This window comes from Myotis brandtii, unplaced genomic scaffold, assembly GCF_000412655.1.
Source record: "Myotis brandtii unplaced genomic scaffold, ASM41265v1 scaffold902, whole genome shotgun sequence".
In the NCBI taxonomy this organism is placed as follows: domain Eukaryota; kingdom Metazoa; phylum Chordata; class Mammalia; order Chiroptera; family Vespertilionidae; genus Myotis; species Myotis brandtii.
The window spans coordinates 3,534,106-3,550,047 of NW_005371709.1; the positions used below are offsets into that span (position 1 = coordinate 3,534,106).

General features: G+C 44.3%; 1 protein-coding gene across 1 annotated transcript in view; it reads right to left on the bottom strand.

Annotated features, from left to right (window-relative positions):
• Positions 1 to 15,511, bottom strand: part of DNTT (DNA nucleotidylexotransferase) — a 24,125-nt gene extending 8,614 nt beyond the window's left edge. The window contains exons 1-6 of the mRNA XM_005885424.2: positions 15,232 to 15,511; positions 6,575 to 6,749; positions 5,693 to 5,821; positions 4,334 to 4,504; positions 2,957 to 3,028; positions 1,476 to 1,599 (exon numbers count right to left, since the gene is read on the bottom strand). Coding sequence (XP_005885486.1) covers positions 1,476 to 1,599; positions 2,957 to 3,028; positions 4,334 to 4,504; positions 5,693 to 5,821; positions 6,575 to 6,749; positions 15,232 to 15,434 — 874 coding nt within the window. The 5' untranslated portion in view covers positions 15,435 to 15,511. The remainder of the gene's footprint in view (positions 1 to 1,475; positions 1,600 to 2,956; positions 3,029 to 4,333; positions 4,505 to 5,692; positions 5,822 to 6,574; positions 6,750 to 15,231) is intronic.
• Between the last annotated feature and the right edge of the window lie 431 nt (positions 15,512 to 15,942).

Sequence of the window (15,942 nt, forward strand, 5' to 3'; positions counted from 1 at the left end):
ACGACCCTTTCACAGGGGTCGCCTAAGACCATCCTGCATATCAGATATTTACATTACGATTCATAACAGTAGCAACATTACAGTTATGAAGTAGCAACGACGAAAATAATATGGTTGGGTCACAACATGAGGAACTGTATTTAAAGGGCCAGAAGGTTGAGAACCACTGCCCTAGACTCTTATTTCCTATATGTCATCTTATAAAGCATATCAGCAATATCTCTGAGGTTAGCAACTTGATGAGAGATGAGCAGGAGTTTTGTATAGCTATGTTGATGTGAACCACCAAAATTTGATTTGTTTACTTTTCCATTGCTTGTTTCTTTTCAACACTTAAACATAAGATAGCTGTTTTCTTTTATTTCTAGTCTCATCTTGTAGAAGATCCCCTTACTTTTATTTATTTATTTATTTGTTTATTTATTTATTTATTTTTTTAATAGCAAAGGTAGGAATTTAATTTATTGAAGAACAAGACTCCCACGTGGGGAGGGGGAAAGAGTCCCCTCCCCTCCCCTTACTTTTATATCTTTAAAATGTTGGCAACTTCATCATTCTGTGTAACTCAGAAGCCACAGGGCCCACAATTGTGGATATGATGCCCTTTCAAATCCCAATTAAATTGTATTTCTATGTTAAAAGTAAACATTTAAAACATGTACAATTACTATTATTATTTTTTTTAACCATGCATTGGAATTTCTTCATTTAAAAAAGGTTTAGCAGGGCACTCCCTAAATGGAAGTGACCAAGCCACTTCCAGCCTCCAGGAGGCCCACCAGGCTTTCAGGATGCCTGTGTCAGCACAGTCTTCTCTTCCCAGATTAACCAGTCTGGTTGGGTCAACCAGATCAACCCTACGTCTGGATTTCCACCATTTCCATTCTATGTCCTGGTGTTCTACAGTTTCTAAAACAGATCTATATTTGTGGCAGACAACAACTCTAGTTTGTTCAAATATCCTTTGCTTGTTAATCCTCCATGTCAACTTTCTACCCTTGACTCCTCACCGGTGACTCTTACCCAACTGGGACCCAAAGGATAGAAGGATCAGTTCAGTAAGAACCAGATCAACAGAGCAACCTGGTTTGACATCTGGACATAAAGGAATGACAACCACTACATAAAGGGTGTATTTGCTCTGTGCCGGGCACAACACTAAGGACTTTGCCTGCATTATCTGATTTACTTCCCACTTACATATCAATATTACCTCCCTTTTATAGATGAAGTAACTTAAGCTCAGAGACTTTAACACTTATGTAAGATCACACAGCTGGAGATTGCAGGAGCCTGGATTTGGATCCAGGGCTGTCTGATTCCAAAAGTGTTTGCTTTTAACCGCAGCAGGAAAAGAGGCCACACAAGCACCTCAGCTCATGGGGATTAGAGTTGAGATGCAGCTGACTTAGAGCTCTACCTCCACCTGCCCAGCCCATGGTAACGACGGGAGGTTTTCAGGAGACATGGTTTACCTGCTTTCTGCATTCGTGTGAATTTCAGGGTTTTGTCCGACCTTATTTTACTCAGGGTCCTGAAACCCATCCTGAACCATTTCTCAGATGTCTTCAGTCCCACCCCGAAAACAGAAGTAAAGAGCTGAAAGGGAAGGAGAGGCATGCCTTTAGTTCTAAAATAGTCATGACAACGAATGATACTTTTCAAGGTCAAGGGATTAAGAAAAACTAGGCAAATCTCTCACCCAGTTTCTCCTCAATATGACAAGTAAGTGGGTGATAGTAATTTTTTAGAGAAATTTTTGTTTCAGGGGGGTCCTCTCCTGATAAATGAAGTAGACACGAGGAGGCAGGTTCTGGCATCTGCATAGGGATCACGGCATGGCCTGTGCTGTCCACCTGTGACAACAGCTATCCCTGTCGGCATTTCCCTTCGCCAAGGGTCCCTCACACACACTCATGCTCTGCAGATTTATCCTCACACTTTAAAGAGGGATGCGCATGGAGGTTATATAAATTCTCCACCATCACACAGCTGGTAAGTGGCAGAACCCGGGCTGAAACCCGGTCTGTCTGCCCTCCAAGCCCGGGCTCCTGCCCACCACCACCACCTTTTGGGCCTGTGCATCCCTGCTGAACTGAAGGGATTGGCAGAAGTCTCTCAATTCCAAGGTGAGGAGCATTGGGAGGTAATAAAGCCGCTCCAAAGTAGACAAGGAAGCAGGAAGGAGCTTGTCAACACAGGTTTGCTCTTTAAGCAGGTTTGTTCCGTCCCATGGTTGTCGTGTCCCTGTGGTATTTGTGCCCATGGGTGACAGACTCCTGGAAGGTAAGGTAATTTGTATCTCATCCTAGCGTGGCAATAAGCTCCAGCACCTATACTTATGTAGGCATCTGCTTCCTAGACCATTGGTATGGACTGAATTGCAGCTCCCCCCCCAAAAAAAGAATCTATAATAATAATAGCGTAATATGCTAATTAGACTGGGTATCCTTCCAGATGACCTTGCGGATGAAGCCGGGACTGCAGCTGCGGGATCGAGGCCTACTCTTGCACGAATTTCGTGCATTGGGCCTCTAGTATATATATTCATATGCTGAAGTCCTACCCTCCAGTGTGATGGTATTTGGAGATGGGGCCTTTGGGAGGTGATTAGCTTTAGGTGAGGTCATGAGGGTAGAGCCATAGTGATGGGATTGGTGCCCTTATAAGAAGAGACACCAGAGAGCTTGTTCTCTCTCTATCTCATGTGAGGGCACACTGAGAAGGAAGCCACCTGCAAGCCAGGAAGAGAGTCCTAACCAGAACCCAACCATGCTGGCATTCTGATCTCAGAATTCCAGCCTCAGAACTGTGAGAAAAGAAATATTCGTTAGTTAAGCCACCTAGTCCTTGGCATCTTGTTAGGGCAGCCCAGGCTGACTCATACAACCACCTAGAATGAGTAATAGGATTAACTGAAAAATCACTTTTTGTAAATATGTGTAAAATCACTTACTTTGAAGGACTGATATCGCTCATCATTTAACACAGCTTTAACTTCAGAACTTTCCCCATCTTCAATAATTTCCTGCATAGACATTTGGAAAATATTTTAAATTAGTGATGTTGGACAATCACAGTCTAAGATGCTGAAATCGCTTGGCTTTTCATAAAATGCACACCCGTTGTGTGGAGGATGTTCCCCTAGCTTATCCAAAGAAAACAAGACTATTTCCCTATAATCTTGAAAATCCCAGGTCATATATTTCCAAGTGTCACTTTACAATCCTCAGGAACAAAGGTACAGAATGATTTGGGTCCAAATCTATGGAACACCTAACCAGAATATTCACTGACCAAAGGTGTCTACATATTTGTGATAATTTTCTTTTCAATGGATACGAACTTGCTGAAACAAAGATTTTTTTTATCTGAGTGGATTAGGTTCGGACCCATTGAAAGCCAACACGAAGTTCAAGCCCTTATGATGTCTGGCTCAGAGCCACCACCCTCCTCTAGATAGAGTTAGGGTTATTTATCTTGAATAATTGACCTTGCACTTGACTATACTGAAACATACTCCTGGGTGACCGACCTGCCTTGCTGGGAATCCTTTCACATCATTAAATAAATAGGCACCCACCCTTGGCTCTCTATCTGAAACTTATACAGAGATGCAGAATCAACTCCACTGCCCGTTACACCCACCACCATCGTAGAGGGTGATGTCCCCTGATGGAACTGAGGCCCTTCACCCAGCCTGTGTCTGAAGTCAGACCATCCCCTGCTGTCGAGCTTTGAAGTCACTTGAGTCTTTCACTGTGATCTGTACTAATAAAAGGGTAACATGCTAATTATACCAGATAGACCGGACATCTTCTGAACAAAGCCACAGTGGCTGCGAGGGCTGAGGGCAGGCCGGCAGTGGCAGCAGCAGCAGGGTGATGGGGGCAGCGCCTTCCCCTGATCAGCCCAGTCGCCTCCCACAGCGGGGAGTGGGCCTAAGTCATCAGTAGGACATCCCATGAGGGCTCCTGGACTGTTAGAGGGGGTAGGCTGGGCTGAGGGGCCCCCCCCCCCAGTGCACGAATTTTCGTGCACCAGGCCTCTAGTTAATAATACAGGAGAGTCCTTTTTTTCACTTAGCTGGCCCCACATAGCTCCAGCTGTCATATTATTGGTTATAGATTCTATCTATCTATCTATCTATCTATCTATCTATCTATCTATCATCTATCATCTATCTAATATATCTAGAGAAAGTAAATAAGTCATGAATATATCTACACAGTTGACAGGAAAATATTTTCTCTCTCTCTCTCTCTCTCTCTCTCTCTCTCCCTGCCTACCTACTTACCTATTAGAGGTGTGACAAATCACATTTCACCCTTACCTCTATGATACTCTTCACTTTGTCCCCCAAGCAGGGAATTCCTTCTGTGTCCTTCATACTGATGATGGTGAATGGCAGCGACTTAAGTACAGAAGCCGCTCTCATGAATGCCAGACAGGAGCCTTCGTTTTCTCTAAACTCACAGTTTTCAGCCAGGACCTCAAAGGCATCCTGAAGAATAAAACCAGAGGAGTAAAACACGGTCTTGTTTCCCAGCCCCGTGGTCACTGGCAAATGTCTCTTGCTCTCCTTGAAGTATCGGAACCCTGCCTGCCCTTTTCCCTGAAGGTCAGGATTGGGTCTTCAGTACCTTTGCACCCCTCTCCTGTTTGATAAGAAGACAGGCCTCAGAGTGTTGTGAAAGGAAAGTTTGAGTTCACTGCCATTAGACATTCAGAAATGATTTAACTGAAGCATGCTCTCATGCTCACTGCATCCTACCAGCTATTACTTGGAGTTACTGATCCTTCCTTCTTTGCTTGCTGACTTCCCCACCGGCCTGAGGCCAGGATTCTGCCTTGATCACTGGGTATCCCCATCTCTTGGCTTGTATATAAAGTACAGTCAGCACTTGACACAGGCTGGCCGCATGACGGGTGTAACCACAGGTGGCACAGGCTCCGGGCCGGGGTCATCTGAGGTGGAGTATGTTTGCACTTCTGGCGGAGGAGGAAGCAGCTGCAGCTGTGTGGCATCGTGCACATGGTGCCCATTTCCTGGTCCTCCTCGCACAGAAGTCTTCTATTCACCGTAGTGCTGCATGCCTTACCCACCTGACAACTGACTCGACGCTGGAGGACAAGCAGTTGTGGGCTTGTTAGGCTCATTTGAACCGCAATTGCCAAACTTCAGGGCTGGATGGGGCTTTAGAGATAATCCTAGCTACTTTCTAATTGAATGGAGAAGAAACTGGGTCTCAGAGAGAGGAATTGACTTCCCCGAGCTAGTTAACATCAGAGAAGCGAGAAGCACTTTCGGTTTCCCAGCACAGGCTGTTAGTGCAGTATGGCTATTTCTATGTAATTTGCTCTTACTATAGTTTGGACTAATCACTGTATTTGCTTTTTCAGAATATTTGCCTTTGACAAGTGTGGTGCCCAATAATGATGACTCTTAATAAATAGTAATCTACCATCTTTAAAGAGTATAATCCAAATAGATTTGTCCATTTCTGTGATAGAAGTAGGTCCATTCTTGATAGAAAGAAAACCAGAGATTAGGGTGTGTATGTGCGGGGGGAGGGGGTGGTGGTGAGTGTGGGAAAAACTTTCCTAGCTTTTCAGAAGAATTCACAATTTGTAGACTCATGGGAAGGACCTGCAGGCCTCATCGGCCCTGGGTGCTGTGAAACCCGGTTACCGTGAATATGTGGTTACGGTTGTTTAAAGTGGTTCTTCTCTGACACGCGTATGGAGAGATCTTTCTTCCAGCAAGTGGTGGAGTCTCCTGGGGCTCTGGGTTGGGGCCACCCGAATAGTCTCTTCTCACCTAAACAATTGCATGAGCATTCATGTTTAATGACAATCAAGAGTAATAATCATAGACGTGCATGAAGAAAAAATTGGAAGCAGTTTGATGGCAATTATCTCTGGAAAGAGGATAAAATTTTAGGAGAGTCAAATTTTATATTATACAAATCTCTGCTATTTGAATTTGTTATAATTAACATGCATTATTTTTCCAATCAGGAAAAAAAAACATGAAAAAGGACCATCAGTGAAATACCATTTTCCTTTTCTTTTTTTTAATAATTTTTTTCTTTATTGATTAAGGTATTCATTTTCCTTTTCTATGAAAAGGAAACGAACCTTCTTCCTGAGGGTTCTAGCATGATGGTGAAGGATTTTGAATTGAGAGCTTAACTTTCTTAATCTTTTGCTTTATGAATGGCCACAGTAAGAAAAAAATAGAAACCCTCAACTTCTCTGGCCCCAGAACATCAAGTCTTCAATATTTTGAATTTGTGTGTGTACCTCTTCATAAAAATGGCTACCATTTAGTAAGGTCAGGCTTTGTGTTAAGTGTTTTGCATGTATGTTATTCTAATCCTCAGACCCATCCTTTGAAGTGGGTGCTATTGTTATCCTCTATTATAGAGGAGGAAACTGAAGCCCAGAAAAGCTAAGTGACTTGCCCAAGGTCACACGGGGCGTGAGCAGAGAACCCAGGTCTGCTGATTCTGTAGCCCATGTTCCCAACCATCAAGCCACGGACAGTGGAAATCACAACCAGGACACTTACGACGAGCTGGTGTTGTCCTGTCGTCGCCACTGGCTTTCCTGCGCTCATACATTCTATCAGCCAGGAGACGTCGAGGAGTTCTGGCTGTGAGCTGGCTCTTACCTTCTGCACCTGAAGCCACTCCAGGACATCGGAACCTGAGTTGTTTTCTGCCACAATGTGGGTGACGGAATCACTGCAGAAGGCAAGACAAGTCACCAGCTGTGGGGACTTCCAGAATCAGAAGCTCTCCTCTCTCCTCAAGGTCCTCAGAGCATCCCCACCAAAGGGCAGCAATAGAGATACAATAACACTTCCTAGGTAATGCCATTAGCCCACTGTCCCTGCTGCTGCCACATAGAACTCATGTTTTGGTGTTTTATGTCCAATATCATATGAACTACAATAAGACTGCGAGACAAATAGAATTGTCCCAGAAAGCCTGAAAGGACAGTTGCCATAGTTACACACCAACATGGAGAAGCCACAGGGAGGCTGCCAGGCTCTCTGAGCCCTGGGCTTTGCCTCAACCCAGGAAGGAGGAGCCCTGGGGCTCATCTTTCAAATCCATGCCCCGCACCATCCACTCTTTCCACCCGTGCTCCACCACCACTGTCTCCTCACTGAGGACACAGCCCTGCTCTAGCAGAGACATCAGATGCCTGGAAAAATCAGGGAAAGAGTGACAAAATAACATACAGGCATATACAGAAGATAAAGGTGAGAGAGAAGTACTCCAGAATATTAGAAAAAATAATAACCACATACACACATGTACTAGTATACAGTTGTCCCTCGGTATCCACAGAGGATTGGTTCCAAGACCCCCATGGATACCAAAATCCTTGGATGCTCTAGTCCCTTACATAAAACGGTATAGTATTTGCATATAACCTATGCACACCCTCTCATGTATTTTAAACCAACTTTAGATTACCTATAGCACCTATACAATGTAAGTGCTATGTGAATAGTTAGTATACTGTATTGTTAAGGGATCAACTTCCAGGAATTTTAAAGTTATTTTCCATCTACGATTGGTTGAATCTGTGGATGGAGAACCAGTGGATACAAAGGCCCAACAGTATATGCTTACTTGGTCCCCCCAAGAGTCTTAGGAGGTGGGCAGTATAATTTTAGATGAGAAAACCGAGGCTCACGGAGGCTACATGAAGCCAGAATTCAAACCCAGGTGTGCATGACTCAAGCAGTCTCTTAACGTTCTACTACTCTGTGGTTAGAGCCCTGGGTGAGGTTTTGTTTTGGTGTTTTAATGTATTTTCTGTCATGAACCATCTATCATCATTTTTTCTCCTTAGGAGAGAAAATATACATAAATGTCATTTTCAAGGACAGAAAGACCTGGGGTGGGGCTGAGGTGTATCTGCCTTGCCCTGGGCTTTCTTCTCACAATAAAAGGTGGCAGGCAGCCTCACAAGGCGGTCCCCAACTTCCCAAAGACCCCCAGGCACTGCCGAGATGGCTGCTCCTGAAATATCAGTGGATTCAGTTCCTTAAATGCACCCAGTCTCTTAGCCACGACTAACTAATGTGCTGGCCTAGGTTTGGGAGGCCCTGAACCAACCAAAGCAGTTATGAGATGGAATTTGTCCCTCAGCTCCCCGCAGGGCAGATGCGCAGGCTCTTCTGCAACTAGTGCTGAACTGAAACGTGCTCCTCGTGCTCCTTGGTGCCCGAGGGCAGGGACAGTGTTACGATCTGCCTGGCTACAGTCTGGGTTATAACCAGGCCTGGTGCCCAGCACATGGCCAGATTCATAGTAATGGTCAATAGGTAGACCATTGGTAGAATGAATAAATGAATTGATTCATCAAGGGCTCCAAAGGAATATTTCTCTTTTTTTAAAGTTTTTTTTTATTGATTTTTAGAAAAAGACGGGAGAGGAGCAGGTGAGAGAGAGAAACATTGATGTGAGAGCAAACCATCAATCTGCATACCCCCCTACCACAGCGGTTCTCAACCTGTGGGTCGCGACCCCTTTGGCGGTCGACCGACCCTTTCACAGGGGTCACCTAAGACCATCCTGCATATCAGATATTTACATTACGATTCATAACAGTAGAAACATTACAGTTATGAAGTAGCAGCGAAAATAATTTTATGGTTGGGTCACAACATGAGGAAATGTATTTAAAGGGCCAGAAGGTTGAGAACCACTGCCCTACCAGGATGGAACTTGAAAGCTGGGCATGTGCCCTGACCAGGAATCGAACTGGTGACTTTTCAGCGCATGGGATGACATCCAATCAACTGAGCCACACCGGTCAGGGCAGGAATGTTTCTTAAACTCTAGTGTTTATCCAAGACACCCAGAAAGCTGGGTGAAAATTCAGATGCCGGGCCCTATTACCAGAGATTCAGATTCAGTAAGTCTTACCAGGGCTCAGGAACATGCATTTTTGACAAACTCCCTCCATGATTCTGACGTAGTCAGTCAGTCCTGGTTATCTACTGCTACGTACCAACTGCCCCAAAATGTACTGGCTTAACACAGGTAATGATTTCATTATATCTGCAATTTTGTGGGTCAGGAATTCAGGCAGCTTGGCTGGTGATCCTTCTGTTTGGTGTGGTCCCCATGGAGGTGCGACGTTCCAGATGTGAACCTGACACCTTTGCATGGCCTCTCAGGGGCACTCAAACTCCTTGCAGGAGGTTCTGGGATCCAGGAATAGTAGAAGCCACAGGGCCTTTTATGACTCTACCTCAAAAGTCACATTATGTCACTCTATTGGTCGAAGCAGTCACAAGCCCTCCTAGATGCAAGGAAAGGGGAACAGCCCCTGCCTCTTCATGGGAGCGCCCATGTTTTAACTTCCCCCCCCGCCCCCAGCCCAAGAACTCCGCTTTGAGAAACGCGTCTGTAAAGGAAGATCTTTGAACTGGATGTTGTGCTCAGTTACAGCAAAGTTTCCCAACACGGCACGCGTTTCTCTGCAGGTACATCGGGTAATTTTAGCGGGCACACCTGAACATTTAAAAGGCATATGTGTTTATTCATGTCTACATTTTAAAATTATACCTACCAGGCATGGTTTAATGGGTTTCATAGTTTTTATATTATATCTTAACAGTGATGGCGAACCTTTTGAGCTCGGCGTGTCAGCATTTTGAAAAACCCTAACTTAACTCTGGGGCCGTGTCACATATAGAAATTTTTTGATATTTGCAACCATAGTAAAATAAAGACTTATATTTTTGATATTTATTTTATATATTTAAATGCCATTTAACAGAGAAAAATCAACCAAAAAAAAATGAGTTCGCGTGTCAGAGGTTCGCCATCACTGCCTTAGGACAACGCTAAATTATGTTTAACAATTCAGTTTAGGAACAATGAAAGGAAACCCATTACGAGTATAAAAACGCATGTGGTAAGAGATATAAGAGCCCCAATGTGGCACTCAGATGTCTGGAAAGGCCTGAGTTGTGGAATTAACTCATAAATCTTAGTTCTGAATTTTTTTCCTCTGGTATCTGTATCCTGGCTCTTCCTGTCTTTCTTTTCCTAGTTGGTCCTGCCTCTCAGTATAATTAGAAAAACTCTCCATGAAGAAAGAGGCAGCATCCCTTTTGCCTGGAGACAGACCCCCAATCTGATGTCCCCAGTTTTCATGGGCGGGCACCTGCTTTTATCTTTGTCTTTAAAACGGTTTTCTTTCCCTGGAAAGGTCATTCCTGATCCTTCCCATCGGATGTAGGACTTGGGTTTTTTTTTAAGCAATGCCTTTAAATAGTAATTTACAGTTAATCTGAGCTGTTTACAGTTTAAAAACAGCCAATTCCACTTAACAACTGATCTGTTCCCGAATCCCTGAAACAGGAAAATCGAAGCAGTAAAGACAGGTTTCTATTTCCAGCCCTGATAGACTTAAAACTGAGAGGGTCTTGCCTTAACTTTCTGGCCCATCTGAAATGGTAGGGTGAGCATTTTCATTAATTTAAATTCCACAAATTTTGAAATACAAAGTAATTTGGACCAGAGCTGGACTAGAGTTTACATAGCATGCTCCTGAATTTATAAAAATAAAGTATCAATTTGCTGCTTACAAAAGTAATACTGGTGCATTGTAGAAAAAAAATTTAATTACAAAAATTAATCTTGGAAATCACAAGTTCCTCCGGCTGGTTCCATATTCACCAGATAAATCATTCTTTTGAGCAAGTATTTCCTGAAGCCTGCCATGTCTAAGGAAATTGCCAGAGGTCAGAGTGAGGTGTGTATGATGGCCCTGGTGACGCCCTTGCCCTTGGAGTCAAGGAAGGGTAACTGGATGAGATGAGGAGCAAAGCCAGTGGGAGGTCATGGATCTCCCATGCTCCAGGGAGGAAGTTCTCTCCTCTAAGAGGGCTTCCAGGGGTCGTAGGTCTTAGACATTGAAGGGCGTAAGGAGGAGAGGTTCAAGGTTAGGGGGGGGGAAGTAAGAAAAGAATATAAAGAAAAATGTGTTTGGACACTGGGCCTGGAAGGGGCCTACAGATGGACTAGTTCAACATCATATTTTCTAGAGCTGATAGCATCTTTTTCATCTGGTGTTCAGTTTATTTGGCAATGACCTTTAATGTTTTTATTTCAGACACCACAAATTTGAAGTGATAGGACACTGTTAAAGATAAACAAAGCCGGACACTAGTGAGAGCTGCAAGGATAGATTTTATTTAGTAACTAGAGGCCCGGTGCATGAAATTCAGGCACTCGGGGGGTGGGGGGAAAGGGTCCCTCAGCCCAGCCTGCATCCTCTTGCAGTCCGGGAGCCCTTGGGGGATGTCCAACTGATGGTTTAGGCCCGCTCCCGGGGGTGGGGAGGGTGGAAGGGGGCGGGCCTAAGCCATCAGTCGGACATCCTTAGTGCTACCGCGGAGGTGGGAGAGGCTCCCTCTACTGCTGCTGTGCTTACCAGCCGTGAGCCCCAGCTTCTGGCTGAGCGGTGCTCCTCCTGTGGGAGTGCACTGACCACCAGGGAGCAGCTCCTGTGTTGAGCATCTACCTCCTGGTGGTCAGTGCACATCATAACAACCAGTCATTCTGCTGTTCGGTCAATTTGCATATTAGCCTTTTATTATATAGGATAACTACTGCAATAGGGAAGAGGGTCCAGCATGAGGGCAGTTCAACTTCAAAGAAACGAGGCAGGAGACCTTTTAAAGGCTGGGGTGTGTTAAGGGAAAGGCACTGAGGGGCACTAGGGGAGTTGGTCCATGTGGCTGGCCACCTGGATTTGCTACTTGGCGCTTATTCAGAGGAGAAACACATTTCTTGAATCATTATGACAGGAGGCATCAGTGTGAGTTAGAGCCTTTGCTTCCCATGGAGAATGAAATTGGGAGTTCTCTTCTGAATGTTTGCCTTTCTAAGAGCTGACTCTCTAGTCATTGAAATGAATGGATAGTGAAGGAATCAGGGAAGGAAAATGCTAATTGAAGAAGAAGAAGAAGAAGAAGAAGAAGAAGAAGAAGAAGAAGAAGAAGAAGAAGAAGAAGAAGAAGAAGAAGAAGAAGAAGAAGAAGAAGAAGAAGAAGAAGAAGAAGAAGAAGAAGAAGAAGAAGAAGAAGAAGAAGAAGAAGAAGAAGAAGAAGAAGAAGAAGAAGAAGAAGAAGAAGGGAGGAGGAGGAGGAGGAGGAGGAGGAGAAGGAGAAGGAGAAGGATACTAGTACACACTTGGAAACTATATTATGGTCTCTTAATTCTAGATGATAACTAAGCTACAATCCCGACTCCCCTGTCTCATCATAAACTCCTTGCTGGCAGGGCTCATGTCTTCCTCTAGTTTGCATGTCCAGGACCACGCACATATTGTGCAGCGTGGGTATGAACAGAACCCTTTACTTGTGATGCCACAATGGTATGCCTTGCTTTTACTGACGACAATGCCTTCCAAAGGTAGCCTTGTAGACAAGTTATGGAGGTCTAGGCAGGACGAAAGTGTCATCTGCTGGACTTCTACAGCTTGAACAGTGGAACCCAGCAAGTGTTAAACTGCCGGTGACACAACACTGAAGAGCCATCCTTCCAGCCACAGCTCTTTCTTCTTCAACATGGAAGGGTATGTGCACATGTGCTGGGGAATATAACAGCTCCAGACAGTTCAGGGCATGCAGGTGCGCTTTTTCTAAGCTGTGCTCAGGCCCAGGTAAAGGAAGAATCAGATTTTCCCTCAGATTTAATCCTCCTGGAAGCCAAAGAATGTGCTAGGAACTATGAAGGTTATTGCCTATTTTCAGAACATCCTTTCCCCCCTTTAGCTCCTTCTTCTCAGAATTTATTTACTAGAAAGAACAGGGATAGCCAGCCTTCACTATTGAGAAGCATCAAAATCAGCTTTTATTTTCATTTTTAAAATAGATGCATATTGTAAACAATTTGGAAAATGGAGAATAAAAGCAGCCATAATTTCTCACTACTACTCCCTCTCCGCCCCCCAAATAAGCACTTATAACATTTTTATTTCCTTCCTGTCTTTGTTCTACTTGTTTATATCACTTGACCTAGTTCATATTGTGGAGAAAGAACCCTCTCCTTAGGGTTTTGCTGTAAAGGTCAAGGGATCCAGCTAACTAACAAGAAAACAATCACACTTTATAGTTGCATAACTTTTAATTTATCAAAGCGCATTGGCATCCAGCATCACATCGGGTGGTGACATCAGACTAAACCATTTATCTGGAAACCAAGGTCAGAGAGCAGAGAGGGCGTCTCGCCTCACATGACGTGGCTGGGAAGCGTCAGGGCCAGAATTTGAGGTCTCCAGATTTCTTATCTAGAGCTTTCCCCTGCAATGATGTCTATTGTCCTTTCCAGTGAGCGTGTGCGTGTCTCAGTACAGAAATTCCGTTTGCGAGCTAGGACTTCTACTTCCTGTGGTTTATTGTTGTGCCATAGAACACATTTGTATTTAATGTGTCTGCTGGGCTGCCAGCCTGGGAACTCTGCCACCATCGCACACACAGCAGCAGTTTGCTCACCATGCACCAGTTTCCTCTGTCGCCCGAGCAGCTGGGCTTGGCCCCTGGCAGCGGGCATCTGGGCACAGCGTTGCCTCTAGAGCTCTCTTGCCAGAAGAAACTTGCCAAGTACCTGCCTCCGCCACCAGGTATGGTTTATAGCTGTGCCTGTGACCTCACTAGCCAGCCGCTGCTGGAAGTATGGACTTTCTATGTAAGTGCTACCTTGACCATCTGGCTCTCATGCTGCTGGAAGTATGGACCGTTCAACAGAGAGCTTTCTATGTAAGTGCTACCTTGACCATCTGGCTCTCACCTCCCTGCCCGGCCCTCGCCAAATTTCTTTACCACAAAAAAGCGGTTCCGTATTTGCTAAGGCTTTTAATTTCTGGTGTGTTTTTTTTTCCAATTTCTTTTTAAAATATTGCCCCCTCTCTGCCTCTTTGCCTATGTCATCTTTCCCCTCCTCCCAATCCAATATTTTGGGTTAACATCACAAATGAGATAGGGGTTAAAGAGAAAAAAGAGGCAGGGAGGGGCAAAGGAGCCCATATAAAGAGAAACCAGAAGGGAGAGAAGCCATGGAAGACTCAAGAATTTCTGCATGAGGCACTTTGATAAAAAATAAAATGTTTCTGTGACATGGTGTTTTCAGATGAATAATGTGTCTCATGAAAATTAGCACATCTGATTATCAACTTTTTACATATGTCTCTCAAGCGATTTGAAGCTGACATTTCTTCAGCACGAAAGGCTTGTCAGTTTTATTTTTAAACATCAAAGACTATTTTGTAAATGCAAATTTATTTTCACATAGAATTCTTATCGTTTTTCCTGAAGGAAAAAAAAAATCGGTGAGTCTATTCCTTTGACCATCAAAGCCAGCCAGTTGTATTAATCATCCTTCTTTATGCACTGCAAGGCCCCTGGTGGTTCTGGTTGGAACTATTTATGTCAAGGTTCTAATACCATTTATTTCTGGATTGTTTGTTTTCTCTTCCATCTATTTGAGACCAGTGAAGAGCGTACATAACAGTGAGGAAAGCAATAAGCCTAATTGCTGGGATGTGACTGGGTTTGTGAGTGAGCCAGTCAAGTAGCCCAATGGTTGCTTCAATTGCCTCGGTTCTCTTGAGCATTTCCATCACCCTCAGCCTCAGAGTTGCCCCTGAATCTTTAATGAGCATCCTTCTCTCTACAAACCCCACTCACACTGTTCGTTGGAAAAGTAAGATCAAGGCCACATTGGGGTGCCTACCTGAGTCAGCTATAGTCACTCATCCTAGCCTGTCACAGACACTGGTCACCTCAGCACAGCCAGATGTTTAGCTCAAGAGCCAGGCAGCCAAAGCATTCTTTTTGCCTCAAAGTAGCTGAAATTTTTTGATTGAACTCGGTGGTGTTTTGTTCAAACTGGTCAAGAATGAAATTGAGTGGCTTCAGCCTTGATTTTTCAACTAGGTTTCTGTTTATCCTCCTTAGATACCTCATCTCATAAAAGTCAAAGGCAAAAAAAAATTGTACCTTATTTTTGGATGCTAATTATTTTCAATATAATTCTATTCAGTCACCACTCATCTTACTTCCCCTAATTGGCTCAGATCTGTTCCTTGGTTTCATCACCTCTTCCCTACATGGGAGGAAACACAGGATTCTTGGGTTTCAAAGGAGCTGTTCACAAAACTGACTCACAAATGAAATCAGTGGTGTCCTACCTGAGCTCGTTCTCCACCCTGAATCCTTTCCTTCGAGCCAGCTCCATGAGGAAGGCTCTGCGGGTGGTTCCCATTTTCTTCTCCAAAATGAAGAGGACCAAATCTCGGAACTTGATGTCCTGAGGAGGAGAAGCCATCGAGGCACCCATCTGCCTGGGTCTCTTCTTCCGAGGGCCCGAGTGGGCCATTTGCAGCGAGTCCATGGGAAGGCGGCTGCTGCTGCCCCAGCTGTGTCTGAAGGTGGTGTCTCCAGCAGTGAGGAGAGTCTACCCCTCCTTCAGAAGAGCTCTGATGTCATCTCACCAGCAGGCTCTGAAGCCAGGGCAAGGTTCCTGGGCCCTTCCCTGGTGATGTTCTTCCTGCTGAAGAGTGATGGGAAATTTCTGCCTCGTTGTCTAATGTGGAGATCATAACAGAAACAGGAAATTAATGTTTGCTTTCCTATGCTATGTATAATTTCATCAGATCTTATGAGAAAGGTAGGGAAGCATCATTTTCCCATTTTATTTATTTGTTTGTTTGTTTATGTGTCGAGGCCCCTCTTGTCTTTATTTTTTATTTCTTTTAATCTCCCAACTTGCTTGCATTCTCTTCCTTTCATAGACAATCATTGCAACACATGGGATTTCTAGAATTCACATGGCTGTTATAATACATTGTATGTGGTTGTTTGGATTTTACATAAATGGCATTGTTATATTTCTCATTCTG